The sequence below is a fragment of the Pollachius pollachius genome (genome assembly GCF_949987615.1).
Source record: "Pollachius pollachius genome assembly, chromosome: 16".
Lineage (NCBI taxonomy): Eukaryota > Metazoa > Chordata > Actinopteri > Gadiformes > Gadidae > Pollachius > Pollachius pollachius.
The window spans coordinates 16,288,346-16,310,144 of NC_136949.1; the positions used below are offsets into that span (position 1 = coordinate 16,288,346).

At 44.4% G+C, this 21,799-nt stretch overlaps 2 protein-coding genes across 3 annotated transcripts in view; both read left to right on the forward strand.

Moving 5' to 3' along the window:
* Nucleotides 1-650: 650 nt before the first annotated feature.
* On the forward strand, nt 651-5,623 carry gje1a (gap junction protein epsilon 1a; the record flags this gene model as incomplete). Its single annotated transcript, XM_079753297.1, has 4 exons — nt 651-689; nt 1,797-1,979; nt 2,967-3,164; nt 5,426-5,623. The coding sequence occupies 4 exons, from the start codon at nt 651-653 to the stop codon at nt 5,621-5,623; spliced, it is 618 nt and encodes a 205-aa protein (XP_079609423.1).
* Nucleotides 5,624-8,392: 2,769 nt separating this feature from the next.
* The window catches only part of vta1 (vesicle (multivesicular body) trafficking 1), a 37,103-nt gene continuing 23,696 nt past the window's right edge, over nt 8,393-21,799 (forward strand). For both annotated transcript variants that reach the window (XM_079753811.1, XM_079753812.1), the window contains exons 1-3: nt 8,393-8,574; nt 18,070-18,164; nt 21,049-21,176. In XM_079753811.1, the coding sequence (XP_079609937.1) occupies nt 8,484-8,574; nt 18,070-18,164; nt 21,049-21,176 (314 nt within the window). In that variant the 5' untranslated portion in view covers nt 8,393-8,483. The remainder of the gene's footprint in view (nt 8,575-18,069; nt 18,165-21,048; nt 21,177-21,799) is intronic.

The window sequence follows — 21,799 nt, forward strand, 5'->3', positions numbered from 1 at the left end:
ATGTGTGTCGGCTACACATCCCGATAGAAATGTTGTGTTCATTGAAGAGAAAAAAAGTTTTCTGTAAAGCAAAGTAGCCAAATATAGTGGGCAATAGGCCTTTATTATTTAACTTAAAAAGGTACATATGTACTTCTTCAAAAGTTTAATAAAAACCCGCCATGGAGCAGGTAAAGGGCCCTGGTCCTATAGCTCCCTGACGAGGTGTGACAACAATTGCATTGTGTTTTAGTTGCGTGTCCGCAGTCTCTGGCGGCATTGAGGTTCATATTCGCTGACGCCGTCCATCGGGGATTATAACACCGTGACCACGCGCTCTCCACGGCCATTGTTTGCATTTCTCTTTGTCATTTCTTTTTGAGTTGTCCCATTTCTACTGCGCGAGTAAATGGATGCACAGCGCGGATAAAGGGAAAAGATGCATTGACACGGAATCACAAAGAACGATGGCTAGAGAGAGAGAGAGAGAGAGAGAGAGAGAGGAGAGAGAGAGAGAGAGAGAGAGAGAGAGAGAGAGAGAGAGATAGAGAGAGCGGGGGGGGGAGAGAGAGAGAGAGAGAGGGAGGTCGACCCGAGATACAGGGTGTTTTTAGGTCCAAATGGCCTCCCTTTTCAGCAACTGAAAAGGGACGAACGACATACCACAAACCATGTCTTTAAACTACATTAAAAACTTTTATGAAGGATGCGTAAGTAGGCTCCTATATTCTGCACTGCATATAACGTCAGGTTGTTGTTGTTTTTCTGCAGCCTGTCAGTCATACGTTAAGTTTTCCCTTGGGGAAACTATCAGTTATCCCGCTTTTCAACTTTTGTTCTTTGACTGCAGCGTGGCACTTACGATGATTTCTTCTTTAAATGTCGTTTAGAGTGGTTGGACGATTCACCTAGTAGGTAGAATCTGTTTTCCTGGAAATGTATAATAATATCATAATAATAGTCGTCTAGGACATAGACCCTAAGTGCCAGTTATCTTGATTCTCAAAAGGTATGTTTATCAGGCTGACAAGGACCTTTTCTATGTTTGTTGGTGTGCATTGTTTGTGTGGCTGTGTACATGTGCATGTGTGCTTTCACGTGTATGTGTGTGTGTGTGTGTGTGTGTGTGTGTGTGTGTGTGTGTGTGTGTGTGTGTGTGCGTGTGTATATATGTGTGTGTGTGTGTGTTTTGTATGTGGCTGTGTATTTATGTATGGTTATGCTGTGTATTTATATGTATATGTATATGTATATGTGTGTGCGTGTGTGTTTGTGTCTGTGCATGTGTATGTGATTGTGACTGCCTGTTTGTATGTGCATGCATATGCATATATGTATTTCTGTGTGTATGTGTGTGTCTGTGTGTGTCCTTGCATAATGTGGTTGTGATTGCATGTTTGTATGTGCATGTATATGTATTTGAGCGTGTGTGTGTGTGTGGGTGTGTGTGGGTGTGCATGTGTGTGTGTGTGGTTGTGATTGCATGTTTGTATGTGCATGTATGTATGTATTTGTGGAGTGTGTGTGTATTTTGTGCACGGCTGTTTTTATTTATATATGGTTGTGTGTGTTTGTGTGTATGTATGTGTGTGTGTGTGTGTGTGTGTGTGTTTGTGTGTGTATGTGTGTGTGTCCTTGCATGTGTATGTGGTTGTGATTGCATGTTTATGTGTGCATTAATATGCATAAATGTATGTTTGTGTGTGTGTGTTTGTGTGTGTGTGTGTTTGTGTGTGTGTGTGTGTGTGTGTGTGTGTGTGTGTGTGTGTGTGTGTGTGTGTGTGTGTGTGTGAGTGTGTGTGTGTGTGCGTGAGCAGCTCAGGCCTCCTACGGTGATAGGCCAGTTCCACACCCTGTTCTTCGGTTCGGTGCGGATGTTCTTCCTGGGGGTGCTGGGCTTCGCTGTGTACGGTAACGAGGCGCTCCACTTCAGCTGTGACCCCGACCGCAGAGAGCTCAACCTCTACTGCTACAACCAGTTCCGACCAATCACGCCGCAGGTGCGGTCCACACACACACACACACACACACACACACACACACACACACACACAGTGATTAGCGGTTATCTGTTAAAGGTCACATAATTCTGAATTTAACTGAACGTGATCAGAACATTTATTGGTCAGACCGCTGAGTCCTACTACACAGAAACAATGTCAGATTATATCAGGTAAACTGAATGAAACTGAGCCTTGCCGCATCGCAATTCAGCTTATCATAATATCACTTATTAATAATAATTGAATGGATGTGAACGCAAAATTTACAGTTCAAACCAACTTTTCTGACCAATCGGCCCACAGGTACAGAATTAGCAAAGTTCAGATTCAAACAGAAGGAACTGAGAAATTTTCGCAGCAAAGGGTTATTGTGCTGCAGATTGAGCTGAACACATGAGACTGAACTAACCCGATGATACAAGGAAAACAATGTTTTGTTAGTGTTTATGAATATCCATAGTGGACCTCTACAGTCAAAGCCAATGAGCATATTGATGTTCAGCGCTGCTCTGATTGTCCAGGCCCCCTGCCAGCATCTCTCCTCTCTGGAAACACAAACAACACCTGCTCTCTGAGCCTGCAATCATGGGCTCAAATACCATTCAGCCTTTAGTTCTCTTTTGTTTGCCTCTTGGTTATGTTCTTTCCGTCTCTCTTTCCCACATGCTCATTTTCCTTTCTTCTGCCCTCCCTCCCTCCTTCCTCCCACGCTCCCTTCCATCCCTTCAATCCATCCTTCTTTATTTCCTTCTTACCTCCCTCCCTCCTCCCACTCTCCATCCTTACCCCACTCAAACCCTGTCCCATCATCCTCCCACTACCCTTCTCCACCCTCTCCCCTCCTGTCCAACCCGGCCCCCTGCGCCTCCTCCTCCTCCCCTCCTCCTCCTCCCCTCCTCCTCCTCCCCTCCACCCTTCTCCCCTCCACCCCTTGTCCCCCGTCCCACTCACCTCCACCTCCCCTCCCCTGGGCGGCGGGTGCAGGTGTTCTGGGCGCTACAGCTGGTGACGGTGCTGTTTCCCGGGGCCGTGTTCCATCTCTACGCCGCCTGCAAGACCATCGACCAGGAGGAGATCCTCCAGAGACCCATCTACACCGTGTTCTACATCATCTCAGTGCTGCTCCGCATCATCCTGGAGGTCATCGCCTTCTGGCTCCAGAGCCACCTCTTCGGCTTCCAGGTTCGGCTCACTCTTTCACTGCTATGGTTTTTGTATTTTGTATTGTTCGTTTTTTTCTGAATTGTGTTTTTCTACTATGCTTAGATAGTTAGAATAATATTTGTTGATTAGGAAATGCTTTCCCTAATCAATGCTTATTTTTGTAGCAATAAGGTTAATTTAAATACACAGCTAGTTACTAGTCATTTGTGGATCCGTTTTTATTAAGATTAGCCACCGCAATGCCACCGCGTCGAATATTCGTTCCCTCAGCACTTTAATTCGGCGGGGAAACGCTGCCATCTTAATCCATGGAAGGTGCTCCAAGGGCATCCGATGGTTCAAAAACAAGCGCAATGCTTCAATTATTATTGACACCAAACACTATAGTGTCAACTCAAAACTTTCTCTCTGAAATGTTGACGTTGTTCTTTGCTTTTTGAGTTCAATGTGCAAAAAAACGTTGATGAGACGCTGGATGTTCAGTGGAGCGCTTTCTCAGAAAATAAAGTTACGTCCTTTAAGGTCTATTTACATTGAATGCAATTGTATGTTTCCCACGCACTAAAATAATTAGAAATCACAGAGCTGAATAGGACTGTACACTTTCTGTATTGCGAAAAAGCAACATTAATTTAGTTCACATTAAGGTCATTTTACAGCTCAAGCCAACGAATGAGCCAGTTTAGCCAATCACAATCAGAGTTTCGTTATTGTCACCATGATCAATGTACATTTTTTAAGACATGGCGGAAGTAGCAGCCTACTTATGTTTCTAAACACAGTCCTCTTATTTTTCCATAGTGATAAACAACATTTATAAACCTAGAATTATTATAATTATCTGTTATATGTATGAATCAATAATGTAGTTTGCAGTTGGTGCTACAAATGCCAATTTTTACTTACTTCTAATAACATGAAGGTGTGCCATTTCCTTTTGGATAACAACTTTCTCCAAAAGAGTGACAGCCAACTTTTAGTTCTTCATCCGGTAAACAACCTAAAACACAAAAATATCTAAAAGATGGATGTATTAAAGAATGCACTACCATTTATCATTATCCCCCTCATCCGCACATTGCCATTAGCTACACTTATTTACACTTGGATTGGCAGTAAAACTCTGGTGTGAATGAATCATCTTAAGAAGTAGGATATTTTGGTGAAAGGACGGATCATAAGCCTGTCTTCACAAGGCTATGGAGGATGAATAGTCCATCTGTCATTTTTCGCCGGCGTGTTATGGTGGGAAAATGCAGCATATTCACATCGTGACCAATCATTTTTTCTCTTTTTCACATCTTTTATACGCTACGAGGCAGGTGTAAAAGGACCTTTAGTCTTGTAGATGCATAGCTCTCCTTCTCCCTTTAACACTTTGATTTATGCTTAGAACACAGCAGTTGTATATTTCCTTGAAATATATTCAGATAATCTGACAAAGTTTTAAAGTCTACATTTTTGTTAATCTAATACTTTTTTCTGTTCTTGCTTTCTTTGTTTTTGTGCATTTTTCCTCCTTCCCTATTACCCTGCCTCCCCCCTCATCCCCCCTTCCTCGCCCCCCCCTCCTCCCTCCCTCCTCCCTCCCTCCCCTCCCTCCCCTCGCTCCCCTCCCTCCTCTCCCTCCCTCCCTCCCTCCCTCCCTCCCTCCCCTCCCTGCCTCCTCCCTCCTCTCCCTCCTCTCCCTCCTCCCTCCTCTCCCTCCCTCCTCTCCCTCCCTCCCTCCCTCCTCTCCCTGCCTCCTCCCTCCTCTCCCTCCTCTCCCTCCTCTCCCTCCCTCCTCTCCCTCCCTCCCTCTCTCTTGTCCCTCCCTCCCTCCCTCCCTCTCTCTTGTCCCTCCCTCCCTCTCTCTTGTCCCTCCCTCCCTCCCTCCTTCTCCTCCCTGCCTCCTCCCTCACCTCCCTCCCCTCCCTCCCTCCCTCCCTCTCTCTTGTCCCTCCCTCCTCTCCCTCCCTCCCTCCCTCTCTCTTGTCCCTCCCTCCCTCCCTCCCTCCCCTCCCTGCCTCCTCCCTCACCTCCCTCCCCTCCCTCCCTCCCTCCCTCTCTCTTGTCCCTCCCTCCCCTCCCTGCCTCCTTCCTCACCTCCCTCCCCTCCCTCCCTCCCTATCTCTTGTCCCTCCCTCCTCTCCCTCCCTCCCTCCCTCTCTCTTGTCCCTGCCTCCTCCCTCCTCTCCCTGCCTCCTCCCTCCCCTCCCTCCCCTCTCTCCCCTCCCTCCCTCCTCCTCCCTCCTCTCCCTCCTCTCCCTCCCTCCTCCCTCCCTCCTCCCTTCCCCCAGGTCCACCCTCTCTTCATGTGTGACGCCATTGCACTGGAGCGCTCCTTCAACGTGACCAAGTGCATGGTCCCTGAGCACTTTGAGAAGACCATCTTTCTCAGCGCCATGTACACCTTCACCGTCATCACCATCCTGCTCTGTGTGGCCGAGATCTTCGAGATCCTCTGCCGGAGACTGGGATACCTCAGCAACAAGTGACCCAGCCCTGATCGAGACCATCGATGGCAACCACCGCACACAACTGCCCGTAACCATGCACACACAAAACAAAGACATCCCGTTTGGGAATGACTCCACACAAATGTAGTCGGGACATTCACTCTTCTGGATGGTGAGGACCTGCAATACCTCGTCCAGATACCAGTAGGATCCTGTGAGAGAGGAGACACCTCACAAACAAAATATCTTCTTCCCCTAGTGGCCATATTGGTGGGTTGGGTGGAGGCACATTCTAGAATGTTTGGGGAAACTATGACGCAACTCAATGGAAATGCATTCTAAATGCTACCCAGGTGGCCAAATGGAATTCAGACCTCAAATGTTTGTGTTGTATTGTCATGGTTTCCAAAGATTCTAGAAGGTTTTCCACCTGACATGGCTATATGATCTATGGGTGGATACGCTCTATTGGGTCCATGGTAGACATGAAAGGCACACGTACACACACACACACACACACACACACACACACACACACACACACACACACACACACACACACACACACACACACACACACACACACACACACACACACACAAAAACTATGCTCACACATGCATGCACTCACACACAAGATGGCTGTGTGTCTGTGTGCAGTTAAGGGACAGGTGTCTCTGACCAATGGCAGGTGGTGGATATGTCAATTAATAATTTAATTCCGGGATGTATCCACTGGGAATACATATCAAGACAAGACCATGTTAAAAGGCCTACACACACACACACACACACACACACACACACACACACACACACACACACACACACACACACACACACACACACACACACACACATAGACCTACGACTGTTTCATTAAAACAATGACCCTTTTTATATGAAACAAAATGTGTGGGCCCCAGTATGCTATTGGGCCCCTAAATCTAAAAGTTAAACACCATTAAAAGGCATACTAATTCCTTGATACAACAATGAAAACTAAACACAATTAGTACTCACAAACTATTTTTAAAATTAATAATTGCAATTTTTTAACATTACATTTTCATCACCTCATCACCTTATAAACATTAACATTGAATTTTGTGCAATTGCCAGCATCAACAAATTCCATATTACTTTCAAAAGCAAGAGGGTTAACATATTATAATAATATAGGGGAAAAATAGTATCACACAAGTCATGACCATGGCAAGTGAGTGAAATTGTAACCACATTTTGAGTTGATCTAGATTTCTTAATTTTTTGTAGTTTTGGCCCTTGTCTGTGAGACTGCGACAAGCCCCACCTCTGCTTGTGGTCCCATAGACAGAGTTGCTGTATACACCTATCTCGATTTATACTTTTACTATTATTACACTTAATACTTTCTTTGATTTTCCATTCGGTGTCACAGTGTACTTTAAAACGATTACCTCTCCTGTTTATCGTTTGCTTTTGTGTTCTATCAGACATCCATCCAACTTTTGTGAAGCGGTATTCATTTTGAGCGTAGATAATCTCAGGAACAATATGATACCACCAGACTTCATTGATTCACTCTTCTCTCAAATCCTTTCAGTCTTTCTCAACTTGTTATTTGTAACCAAACACTTAAGTCGAGTCAGCAGAGCACAGAGCCATCCTCGGTACAGAAGTTATTTGGATTAATGGCTTTTGGAAAGATAGAAAGACATCATCCGGCACTAATTTCAGTCAATTGAGCAACCAGAGATGCTTCTGTAGCAGTGATGAGATTTGAAAGCGGTTAATCTTCAAATCTTAATAATGAAACATTTGTTTTTTAATTAAATAGGCCTACTAGAATTGTATAGAACTGTGCATTCTTGAATCTTTCAGAGTATTGCATTCAAGAGTCAGGTAGACCTCAACGTGTGATCTATTTTCAGCGACAGGGAAATACTCTTTGATTCCTAAAAGTAGAACCTCACATACCAAAGACTTCACCAAGCAGCCATGTTGGTAGCTATCCGTGTTTAATACATGGGTAGTAAAATGTTTGTCTGGTTAGAAAACACACACACCCAGACACACACACAAACTTATATATATAGGCCATATATATACATATATATATGGTTTATATATATATATATATATATATATAGAGAGAGAGAGAGAGAGAGAGAGAAAGAGTGACAGAGAGCAAGAAAGAGGGAATGACTTCACTTTTGTATTCTGGATTTTTGCTCATGTTGTAAAATATAAAAAAATATATGGTAGGTAACTATGCCTCATTTCATTTTTCATTCACTCTGTCAATGTCACCTATCTGCCTTTTATTCTCATGTGTCCTTCACAAATGTCTACAACCACTCTTTGTTCAATAAAAGGGGAATGTTTCAAAACTGATGCAGATATTTCAAACAAATCCTGTGTTTGCTGTTGGTGTGTTGAGTGTGTTGGTTTCAGTAAAAGCTGCGATTTTTCTGTCATGAAATGTTTAGCAAAAATAACAAATCCCAACTTATCTGGACAACTTAATAATTGTTATTAAAAAAAAGAATTGTATTAACATTATTCGTATCATTAGTATTATTAAGTACTATTATAGATATTATGATATATTTCCGTTTTATAATAATTCAAGCACAATTTTACGCAGGTAATAATCTCTACAAGTACAAACAACGTTTGGTATGAAGGAAAACTTCTTAAGAGCCAATAAGAAAGCTCTTAATGAAACTTCAACACAAGGCACACCTTACATTTTACAGTCACGCCCATGGCCCAAGTTTGTACAATAGAATGACGTCGCGTTCTCCGACTGGCTGCACACGCGGAAGTAATGAAAGAAGTGATTCCTGACAACAACGAAACTGCTATCACTGAACATTCATGTTGATCCGTTTTTCTTGAGTGTTTTTAAGCAAAAATGGCTCTACCGGTGCAGTTTAAAGCTGTCCAACACCATCTCCGGACCGCACAGGAACACGATAAAAGAGATCCTGTCGTGGCGTACTACTGTAAGTCGCTCGCTGATGTTAGCTTGCTGGGCTAACAGTAGCATCTCTGCTTTGTTTACATGACTGTTCAGTCCACAGCCTATCCTTAATTTAGCCTATCCTTAACAGCTGGCATCAGAAGTTAAGAAGTATTCTCCATATTTGTTTAACGTAGCCTAGTATATAAAATGACACTGCAATCAAACGATGCCATTGTGTTTCCATTGTCATACCTGTGTGTGTGGTTTGAATAACTACATTGCTGTGGCAGTGAACCCCCTGAATACCTTGATAAAGTCCTCCCCCATAACTACATCTACAATGGTCATGGTTTGTAATGGCTGTTCTTTCTGAGATTAACATATCGAGCGATTGCATACATTGGACTGATAACCATCGTTTAGCACCAGCGCTACTTAGTTGTGTTTTATTTACTGGACATATGACACACGACCAATCAATATAATAGCATATAGTATTATAATTGAGTGTGCTATCCTTCATAACTTGTATGACAAGTTATGAATGCGCCCTATACTTCCTCACTCACCTCCACAGAGAATGAGCTGCTCTACCCTTTGCCCTAGAAGGTCACCTGATGGGTGGCTGCCAATGACTCAACACTTAGGACTTCATATTCCTGAGACTTGACGGGAGGCTTTAGAAGGGTCGTCATGAGTTGAGATGTTATTGTCGTCGCTCCTCGTTTGTCCACATTTTTTTTTTCATTCAGCAGGCTGCAAATCCATCAAAGGATAACCCCGGGATGTGTCCCCCGTACCATATTTTCACATCAGTGTTGGTCTATGGGACTAATTCGGAAATGTACAGTTTGAAACTGTGAGCGAAAGTGCTTCAGCCATTGTGACCATGCTACTGGCTGGAATGAAATAGGGCAATAGCACAGCGCCACCTTACATCCTCTAAAACTGCTGCTTTTGCTACTAGCTCAGATTGTTGTATGGCATGATTATTGAAAGGAACCCTACAGAGCAATAAACATGTTGTACATTTAACTTGATCTGGTGTTTTTGTTATTGTGTCTAACCAAGGCCTGCTCAAGGAGAAGACTTGCTCAGAGAGAAGAGTGCGGGCAAGAGTTTGTTTGGTTGAACGAGGATTGATATTTTAATGAGGGTAGGTCAACTTCCTGCAACAGCTTTTGTAAGATGTCAGAGCAAGACTTCTCCTCGGGCGAGACACATAACAAATGGACTGGTTCAAGTTAAAGGTAAAGACAAAAGTTATACTATCTTGTAGGGATCCTTTCCATAATGTTATCAGACTCTTACACTAACAATGTGAGCCTTTTAGAGGTTGTACATTGATGGGGTGCTATTGCCCAAATAGGTTAGTTTGCAGCCCGTGTCTGCAAAGGCTGAACATAAAATGATTGGAAAATAGGGTCCAGGTTGAATAATCCCAATGTTACCCTGTAAATCCAAATATTTTTCTATATTGGTCATACATTCCATTAAAGGGGCATTAACTAACAATTACTTAATTGTATGCAGTAATAAGCATCATTATATGCATTTCGCATAGAGGTAAGGGTAACATTATTAAATAATGCATAAATGAATACCTAAATTGTCATGAACACCATTAGAAAACAACACCATTAATAAATTATTTTTAGGCACATTTGTTGAGTGTTCTTTCGTCAGTTAATGCTTATTACTGCTTTAACTAATATTAAAGAATGGTAAGTTAATGTACCCTTAAATTGTTACCGTTTTATTAGTAAAAGTAATACATTCGTAATAAAGATGAGTTAACGTAAAATATTTACCAGAATATATCTGAAATCATATCTGACTTGAACAGACACAAGATGATGACCGTTTTATATGATATCCATTACATTATTTGTCTGAATTTTTTCTTCTTGTTTTAGCTTGTTTACCAGAGCCATGCATTGTTTGTCATTCAAAAGGTACAGCAATATTTGGGTATTTTAAAAGTGTGGAGTGCTCGGCTGACCCCAAACCACCAATGGCTTGTTATTCAAAGCTTTTAGCTATACGGCGTGAAGGCTTTTCTGGGTGATCGTTATCATAGCTCAGAAAGAAACATGTATTGCAAAGATGCAGCCAGTGAATGATGCAGTCCTTTTTGTTTTATGATCAGTTCCTTTCATGCAGACTAAACTGCACTGCCTCAGCTGCCTTGCTCAATGACCATAGAGTGCTGCTTAAAAACCAGTTTTTAAAGGTGTGGCCCCGCAATCAAAGCCAGAGAAAGAACGTGGTGCTTGTGGGTTTGAATCTGGTCCGCACCGAAGCTTAGGCACTCTGTTAAATATTGAATTCATTATTGACAGGCGATTACGTAATCGTTGTGGTGAGAGGTTCTGGGTTTCGCTCATGATTGGCGACCTAGCAATCCTAGATTGGAACTGGAAAAAACAAGACAAATTAGTTTGTTTTCCATGATTCCTGCTTGTTCTTGAAGGAAAACATCAGCCTGGATGCACACACCATCGTAACCATCCCTTCTTGCTTCATCAATTACGTTTTTAATCTGTCAAAATGACAGCCTCGTACCGATTGGGCTGAAGAGCATTTAGTGTGTGCGCGCCTGCCACAAACGTAAGCAACGGCAATATAGCACTTTCGTCTTTTGGAACCAATGTGCATCATTCAGTACAGAATTTGAGGAAAACAGTGAATCACCAACAAGAACTCCTGTCACAAATATCAAAGTTGGCCTGTGGTGGATGCGATGTCGTACTTGACAAGCAGGGAAGAGGAGGAGGAGTTCTGCATTGTATTCGGTTCCATCGCCTGGCTCAAACCCGGGTGCAGCACGCAGGGCCTTGAACCCCCTGGCAGATTGAGATATAGGTTTGAAAGCAAAGGTGAAAGGAAATCCTTATATGTTCTGCTTCCAGTACGCCCGGGCACTTAACAGGCCGCAGCTGGCTGTGTGGACATCGCCTCTCATTACTCATCCGTGATTGGCACACAGAAGCTTGGAGGGAGGGAGGTCTGTCAGGAAGATTGCAAGGCAGGCAGCGTGCTAAGAGCCGGATGAAATGGAGAAGAATAGCGATGAAGGAGTGTATTTGTGTGTGCAAAAACAAACTTCTTCATCACTATTCTATTGTTCTCCAAGAGTGAATCATTTAACCCATTTGTTTTTGGAACTGTGTGTTTGTGTGAGTTCCTGTGCATTTGTGTATGATGTGCTTACACAAATTCTTTACAGAATTTGTGTATACAGATTTACAGATAGCTGAGACAGCTCTATACATTGAACATTTAGATGAGGTTAAAATTCATGGGATTCAGTGTTTCAGAAAAAAGGATAAGACACCGATAGTATAAGAGACACTGAGTGTGTGTTTTGAAAGAAAAAGTGTATTTTCCAATGAGTCAATTTTTGTGGGTGTGTAGTTGTTCTGAGTGAGTGATCTAATGATTTCGACACACCACTGGAGGTCACCAGTGTAAAGAGGGTGGACTTGTGTGTGTGTGTGTGTGTGTGTGTGTGTGTGTGTGTGTGTGTGTGTGTCCCAACCTCTGGTTTGGGTCCCCACTTTGGGTCACTGGATATGCATATAGGATGTGTGAGATGGCTGACTTATAAGGTATAGATATTTGATAACCTTTATTATTATTTTTTCTGTAAAGCAAATCATTTACTACAATAATTCACTTAATGTGGTGCAATGCGCATATTTTCAACAGGACCTTGATATTAATGCAAAATTGAATGGGGTTAAGAAAACATGTAAGAAGTTGGGATTGTAAAATAATCAGACCTAAAATGCGATCAATGGACATAAAGGTTTGAATCCCCACTGCACTAGGATGTCCAGATCCAGTTTGTGGCGGTACTGGACTGAAGGCAGCATCTCTAGGTCGTTTCTGGTGGCCTTATGTAAACCTAATCTTGTTTGGAGATCGTAATGTTCTACCAGTCAGCCTGTCGCAGTGAAGGGTAGTGAGATGGAAAGGAAGGAGTAGTGTGGAGGTAAGAAGAAGGAACCAGAGTGGAGGAGAAGGAACCAGAGGGGAGGAGAGAAGGAACCAGAGGGGAGGAGAGAAGCAACCAGAGGGGAGGAGAAGGAACCAGAAGGGAGAAGAGAAGGAACCAGAGGGGAGGAAAGAAGCAACCAGAGGGGAGAAGAGAAGGAACCAGAGGGGAGGAGAGAAGGAACCAGAGGGGAGGAGAGAAGGAACCAGAGGTGAGGAGAGAAGGAACCAGAAGGGAGAAGAGAAGGAACCAGAGGGGAGGAGAGAAGCAACCAGAGGGGAGGAGAGAAGGAACCAGAAGCGAGAAGAGAAGGAACCAGAGGGGAGGAGAGAAGGAACCAGAGGGGAGGAGAGAAGGAACCAGAGGGGAGAAGAGAAGGAACCAGAGGGGAGAAGAGAAGGAACCAGAGGGGAGAAGAGAAGGAACCAGAGGTGAGGAGAGAAGGAACCAGAGGGGAGGAGAGAAGGCACCAGAGGGGAGGAGAGAAGGAACCAGAGGGGAGGAGAGAAGGAACCAGAGGGGAGAAGAGAAGGAACCAGAGGGGAGAAGAGAAGGAACCAGAGGTGAGGAGAGAATGAACCAGAGGGGAGGAGAGAAGGAACCAGAAGGGAGAAGAGAAGGAACCAGAGGGGAGGAGAGAAGGCACCAGAGGGGAGGAGAGAAGGAACCAGAAGGGAGAAGAGAAGGAACCAGAGGGGAGAGGGGAATGAGACGAAGGAGAAGAGAGATGATGGAAGGATAGAGAAGGAGAGGGGATGAGAAGAGGGGAGGAGTTATGGGGTGAGGAAAGAGGGGATGGAACAACTGGGATAAAGAAGAGGGGGGATGGAAAGAGAAGGGGAAGGGGTAGAGGAAAAGATGGAACGATAGGTGTCACGGGAGGACGGGAGAGCGAATTAGGCGAAGGGAAGGGAAGGGACAGCGGGGTGCTGATGGCAGACGAGGGGGAATGAAGTGTACGAGGGTAGCAGAGGCGTTCCGAGAAACTGACAATCTTGAGAAGAGGTTGAGGAGAGAAAAATGGTTAAAAGCGAGGGAGGGAGAAGGCGGCCTGTTTAAATCCTGTTGTTTTCTTCTTTTTATAGAATCCATTAGGCTTATAAACGAACAACCGCCATGGCGGTGGTACTCCCTCTCCCCCTCCTCCGCCAGAACACTTGGGCGTGTTCTACAAGTCCAATCAAATCAGACCCAAACAAAGAGAGCATAAAATGTGATTTTTATGTCTCGCTTGCTCGCGCTGACGTGCTTTTATCCCCTGGCCGTCGTTTGTGCTACATCAGCAAGCTAGTGCACATTAGCCGCCAAGGCCCAGCCAATGTGTGGCCTCACCTGCCCCTCGCTGCGAGGCGGTCCACAGAGAGGTTGTCTCAGAGCCCTGATTTGTTGACTGGTAATGAAACGCTTATAACTCATTAGTTAGACGGCTGTCGGCCGCCCTGCCTACTCCTGATTAGATCGTTTAGGTTATGGATGGAGACAGGACGTTGTTGTTTGCACTGTAGATTTAGGGTGTAGACTCTTGGGAGTTGAAGGCAATTTTATTAGCAGCCCACTACAGAAACAAAGGCTTTAGATGGGAGGTTTGGTTTGGGAGCTCAGCAATGAAGGCCCTTAGTGCAAGGGTCTTCAACGTTTTCCAGGCCATGACCCCCAAACTGATGGAGAGATGGAGCGGGGACCCCCTACTTAGTTGTGTTTTTTATTAAACTGGTCCTATAGTGCCATGTATAAATGTACCTTGTTATTTTGCATTCAATACTAAGATATTCAAATAATACACAGGTTCCTATATTCATGTTTTTATTTTAAACATGTGCAAGGAACAGTGAGTAGGGTGGCCACTGCCATTCATAAACATAACATAACATAATAAACTTACGCCTGCCAAGATCAACAATGTCTGTCAACTGCATGTAATCATGCATAAAAGCTATTCAAATTGACATTTTTAAAACATGTGGAAACGAAAATTAGTGATGCTTGTTAGTGTCATATTTTGCCTGATTCGCATCTTTCTTATCGCTCCGCTAGTAGTCCGGTAACTTATTAACCCCAGCATGTCCGGTTGCTAAGCGGCGTCAACGTCTTTGGCGGACTATTTCTCTGCTGATCGCTTATTTTCCCGATAATGACCGCCGTTCTGTACATTATCCCTTACATAACAGCACTCTCTGTCTCCCAACAGTCTTGGCTGCGCACTCTCATCCCAATACGTATTGTTTTGCGGCGGAGGAGGGGGTAGATATAAAGACCGGACGAGAAACTGACATTGCTGTGCTGTCCTTCTTAATTGAAGGAGCAGGCAGAGAAATGCTACCTCTGCAGACCCCCTAGGGTCGCGGACCCCCTGTTGAAGACCTCTGCCCCCCCCACCGCCTCTAGGTAGTGAAATTATACACTACCTTTCAAAAACGTTTGGGGGCACCCAGACTATTTCATGTCTTTCAGGGAAACTCACGATTTTATGCAACAGCTTTCGGCTGTGCTAACAAAATTGCACCAGGGTTTTCTAATCATCAATTTGCCTTTTAACACTATTAGATAAACATTGTATCATTAGAAAACAGTAGTGATGGTTACTGGAAATGGGCCTCTACACCATGTAGATATTCCATTAAAAATCCATTAAATTCAGTTTCCAGCTAAAATAGTCATTGACCACATTAAACATGCCTAGACTGTATTTCTGATTAAATTAATGTTCTCTTCATTGAAAAAAGCAATGATATTCTTTAAAAAATAAGGACATTTCTAAGTGATCTATATATATATATATATATATGTATGTGTATGTCACTTAGAAATGTCCTTATTTTTTAAAGGATATCATCAGTTAGCTCAGCTAATCCGCACATCCACACAAACACTGTGGCCTTATGCTACAAGTGTCTGGGAAAAACTAACCTTTGGGATGCCGCAGTCAAGCGCTGCCCAGACAGAGCTTATGAGACACATTAACACGTTTGATGATATAAATAAACAGTTTCGACGGCTCTTTCATAGATTTACAAACAATTTTATATCCAGACAGACGGTCACACAGACGTCTTTCCACAGGCGGTTGTGCATGGTTCTGGCTCACCCCTTATAGCCCCAGAGCGTTTGGTGGCATACCAAGTTCTGGGGGAGTGTTGGGAGTACTGATTCCCTCATGTCGAACATCTCCCTCTCAACACCTTCCTCCTTCACGACTCACCTATCAGCACTGACCGCAGGTAGCGGTGACCCCCGTTGTGTGGCTGTGAGTGTGGGTGTGTGTGTTTGTGTGTGTTTGTGTGTGTGTGTGGGTGTGTGTTGGTGTGTTTGTTGTTGCTTTCACAGCTGAGCTGTTTGGGCAATTTTTCCCGAACCCTGGGGTGCTCCCCTGATAGTGCGGTTCATTTGGGGTTCTGGGAACGCTCATTCCAACTCTGTTGCGGACAAACAGACTGGCGTCTGCTTTAAAGCAGCGGTCCCCGCCCGCTTCCTATTGAACTCTGGTTTGGTTTTCCTTCAGGAGGGAATGGAGCCCTAGCCAATTATAGGAAGCAGACCCCTAAACAGTGCTGCGGGGGTTGAATGTGGGTGCACTTTTGCCGCATAATTGAGTAAACATATTCAGCCAGGTATCAGGCCTACTTTAACTTACTTTTTTTCCAGATTAAACAAACAAACACACTGACGGTTTTACAAAAGGGGGTAATCTGTTATTTGTAGGTACATTGAAGCAAAATGAAAAAACCTGATACCGCACAAAGTTGTTGTTTCTCTATTATTATTGTTGTCCGCGACAAAGAAGTGTGACACTCTGGGATATTCCGTCTTCACCAAAAAATGTCCATTGCATGCGCCAACCGAAGCAAAGTAAAACTTGTGAAAGCATCCAATTTAACAACCTGTGTTTTGGCTTGCTTTTTTTCTTTTTTTTCTCAATTACCATGACATCACTTCCTCTCCCTTTGTCGCAAATCCTTTTCTCCCAGCTCACTGTGTATGTGAACACTGGTGGGCATGTAACAGCACAATGGAGTGATTTGTCAGACTATAAGAGAATTACTGGCAGGCTGGCTGGCTGGATGACTGGCTGGCTGGATGACTGGCTGGGCAGCGCAAAGAAAACATGGTTTACAGGCTGTGTAGCCTGGAAATCTTATTCGGCTCATTTTGCTTCTGCTGCCCAAATGTTTGTTGGCCAAACTCATGACCCTGCTCTAGCACAATGCTCAACGTTTACTGTTAACAGCTATCAAGTGATTTGTTAGGTTCATTTTATGAAGGAGTAGTTTGGGCTTGTTCTGACGAGCTGACTCACGTACTGATCGACCGACTATGGTTCTGCCTAGCTGTTGCACTGGCTGACTGCTGTTCTGTCTCACTGTCTCACGGCCAAGCTGATTGGCCGATTAATTGTCACATGGTCACCCTCCGCCCGCCGGTGGTCTAGTGATTTTCAGAGAGAGTGCTGCAGGGAGCTAGCATCCTGAAGTGGAACTTTGTTCTGTTAATGAATGGTGGTTACACTGACTCAGAAAGCTACCCTATGGAAGAAAACTCAAGGGGTTGTACAACACATTGAGATAAACTTTCAATTGCATCCATTAGCAGTCTGCAGACACACAATTCTACCACCAATATAACTGCGATTCACATTCATAGTCCTTCAAGTTCATTCCCTCTACAAACCTGACTAAACCTCTCATAACTTTGAATCAGTCTGTCAATTTACTTGCCTGGGTTCCCTTGCCTGTCCGTCAGTCCCATAGACTTTCGTCAGTCAGTCGAGTCACTCACTTAGATAGTCAGAATGTACTTGCAATGATTTAAAGACTTTTTTTTAAAGTCAAGTCAGACTGCTGATGGTCAGTCAGACTACCAGCCTTAACACTCATGACAGTCAGGTTGCTACAGCCGGAAAGTGAGTGTGGATCCAGCCAGCATAGTGTTTCCCCCGCCTCAGTCCATCCAGCCTACAGGCCAACCTGTGGCCCTGTTGGAACCATGCCTGAGGGCCTGCTGTTCTGAATTGAATTGACAGCTGTGGGATCATGGGAGCTTGAGTCCAGACAGAGAACTGTGTCCCTGCGGCTCGGATGGAGATACTACTTTGGCTGATCATCCGTTGTGGATGAAAGTTGTGAAGAATTACTGGACCATTGTTATAGGAGCCTTAGGAATCCTCCTTGTACCCGAGATCAGTATCAAGTTTGTTTTGACACACTCTTCCTCTTTCTGTCTCCCATGTTCCCCTCCCCTCCTCCCTCCTTGCGCTTCATGTCCTTCCTCTTCTCTACTCTCTTTCTTCTTCATCGCCTCCCTTGCCTCTCCCTCCTTTCCTCCTCTCCCTCCCTCATCATGCCTCCTCTCCCTCATCTCTCCTTCCGCTCCTTCCTCTCTCTTGTCTTCTCCTATATATCCCTCCCTATACCTCCTCCACTTCCTCCTCCTCCTCCTTCTCTCCCTCCTATACCTCCTCCTCTTCCTCCTCCTCTTATTTCCCTCCTATACTTCCTCTTCTTCCTGCTTCTCCTCTCCCTCCTCCTCCTCCTCCCCCAGGTCGTCTCTATGCCATGCAGACCGGTATGAAGCTGGACAGCAAGACACCAGATTGTCGGAAGTTTCTGGTGAAGCTCATGGACCAGCTGGAGACGGTACAGACGCACACACGCACACACACACACACACACACACACACACACACACACACACACACACACACACACACACACACACACACACACACACACACACACACACACACACACACACACACACACAGTATCCAGAACAAAGCTCCTCTAGAACTCGTGGTGAGTGTGTCTGTGTGTACATGGGTTTGTGTGTGTTAACCACATGGATCGGGTTCTGCCTTCTCAAACACATTACACTGAACACCTGGTGTGTGTTTGTGTGGGAGTAGGAAGCCCCCTGGGGGTGGGGTGGGCTCGGGGGCAGCTCTCTCTCTGTGTTGGCGAGGCGTTTCATAATGAAAGTGATCATGGGAGAGATCCTCTTTCATCAGCCAGTTCGCTGGGTAATGAAGGGACATGCATTTAATCCTTGATTATGGTGATGATAGTCTATTAAACTAACTATGATGGAATGGTGGATGCAATCAGACGCATGGGAAATGGTGGGCATCTGTGGTTTTCTCTCTACGAAATCATCGTTTATTTGTTCATTTATTTCTTTGTGTTTTCTTTCTTTCTTTCTTTCTCTCTCATCAAAATACATTTTTTTACCAATTTTCCAGACTTTGAAACTGGGTTGCATGGTTTATATTCAAGTTTATCGCTTGTTATCTTCTAACGATCTCAACTGTAAGAATTGATGACTCATTTATTTTCCATCTCTTTGAACGATGTAACGGTATGAAATAACCATGAAAACACTCAACACTGTAAAAGGGAAAAGTACACCTGTTTGTGCTGAATAGGCTTCATAAAAAATAAAGCGATCATTAAGTTTGTTTTGTGATTACAAATCCCATATGCGATTACTAATCACATGATCATTGCAGCGGACCATTAGCCTATCACCATTAGCCTGTTGTGTATGTCATGGCCATCAACATCAGGGTACTGGTTCCCAGAAGTGACAGCAGGCTGTCTGGAAGTGGTTTAGCTGCACATTAGGCCCCGTGATTCCCCTTGGTGCTGGAGCCAGAACCAGGGAGGTCTGGCCACAGCGGACTATCTTTAGAAGAATAGAAGTCACAGAACATTCAGAACCGGGCTGGATGGGGGAAGGGGTATTCTATTCAACTGACTTCTGTGCTCGGTTCTTGATCACATTCTTTTCAAGTATTGTGGTGTTCAATTTGTATGGTTCTTCTTAAAACGAAATTATTTTGGTTAATGAGATTATTGTATTCTATTTAAAAGAATATAGAAAAGTATCATTCACATATTCAAAATAGATCAAAAGTTAGACTCATTCAACCAGCAAGCCTCTGGTCACTTCCTTGGCTTTATCTAACCCGTAACCTCAGCATTGCACTCATATTATTCACTTCCATTTGTATTATAATAGTACACAACTGCAGCGTCATCGCACTGCTCATGGATCAAATGGAGGGTTCTTGGTTTGTAGTTATCACACATACGCACACGCACACTCGCATCCCACACTTTCCATTGGTGTTTGCTCCGTCTGAGCCACTCTTAATGAAGTGTTAAAACTAGGATGCACACTGAGGGAACCAAAAGGCAACTTGACACGAAGGATTGAACATCTGTTCCCATGGCTTCTCTATATGGCACACACACACACACACACACACACACACACACACACACACACACACACACACACACACACACACACACACACACACACACACACACACACACACACACAGTTCACACTGTGTGTCGGAGTGTGAGTTTTTCTGTCCCCAAAGGGATCTGTGACTCACTTGACGTAGTGCTCTGAGCCAATTAATCGCAACTCTGGAGACGAATGGAAACATGTCAATAACACACACGCACACGCACGCACACACACACAGTCTCATGGACACTCTTGGCATGCAGATAAACATGCATTAAGCACATACACAGACAAATACATTATACACATTCAGCCACACACAAATAAAAGTACACACACATACTCTCATGGACACTCTCAGCATGTATTAAACACACACACACACACACACACACACACACACACACACACACACACACACACACACACACACACACACACACACACACACACACACACACACACACACACACACACACACACACACACACACACACACTTTTCCCCCTCAAGGGATCAGAGGGGATTCATTACCTCCACCCTCTAGATTTATTTCCTCCATGCATATTCAGCTTGTGATTCCATGTCAATTCCAGGAAAACATACCTTGTACGCAAGCACATTTAACAAGGAAGCCCCACACACACGCAGACAGGCACAATACACAGAGCCAATCATCTTACCCTGGTTGTCTTGTGTAATTGTCTCGCTCTCTCTCTCTGAGTGCTTTCTTGCTCTCTCGCTCTCTCTGTCTCCGCTATCGGTGTATATCTGAAGGACACGTGTTTGTGTGCCTGCATGTTTACATTGATCCACACGCAAAAACAGTGTGCCCAGTTCTATCGGATCATAAATTACACCTCTGTGTTCTGACGTTCATCCTCCTCTCCTTATCATCCCTCCTTCCTCTCCTCGCCCTTCCAGCCTTCTTTCCTTCCTTCTTCTAGTCATTTGTCAACCCCGAGGGACAAATCCCCTCGAGTCCTACGCGTGTTTGCGTATGTGTGTGAGATTGTTTTCCCCTTCCATCTGTGATTTCATTTTGATGATTTATTGTCATTATTGGTTTCTCTTTGGTAACCCAAGGCCTTCATTTAGCTTCTCATTTATTTATGTTTGCGTCCTCTCTCTATAAAAGACCTCTTACCTTTTCAGGTCTCTAGGACAAAATAGTGGGCGAGTTCTTTATGTATATCGCATCGGCTGAATTTTAATAGCATCGAATTATTCTAAAGAATTGTGTGTGTGTGTGTGTTTGCACAGATGAAGAAGGAGCTGGGTGACAATGAGTCTGTGAGCCAGGAGGTAGTGGGAAACGCCCACATCGAGAACTACGCCTTGAAGATGTTCCTCTACGCCGACAACGAAGACAGAGCCGGCTCCTTCCACAAGTATGCAACGCTCCTCCTCCTCTCTCCTCTCTCCTCCTGTCTCCTCCTCTCTCCACCTATCTTCTCCCTTCTTCTCCTCTCTCCTCCTTTCTCCTCTCTCCTCCTCTCTCCTCCTCTCTCCACCTCTCTTCTCCCTTCTCCTCCTCTCTCCTCCTCTCATCTCCTCTCTCCTCCTCTCTCCACCTATCTTCTCCCTTCTTCTCCTCTCTCCTCTCTCCTCCTCTCTCCTCCTCTCTCCACCTCTCTTCTCCCTTCTCCTCCTCTCTCCTCCTCTCATCTCCTCTCTCCTCTCTTCTTTCTTGCTTTCTCCTCTTCTCCTGTCCTCCTATATTTTTGACACACTGCACCTCACCTTCCTCCTCTAACATCTTCTGCTCGTCTGTTCCTCATCTCTCTGCTCTCCTCATCCTCTCTCCTGCTCCCCTCGTTCTACCCGCTCTCCTCCCCAATATTCTCCTATCTTTCCTCTCCTCTTCTGTTCTCTCCTCTCTTCTTCACCCTATTGTCTTCTTTCCTTCTTGTTTCTTCTCTCCTCTCTGCTAGATCACTCTCTCTACCCTAAGCAGATATATCTTGTCAGGGGTTGTCCTTTCTAATTAATGTTGTTGTTCATTTTCAACTTG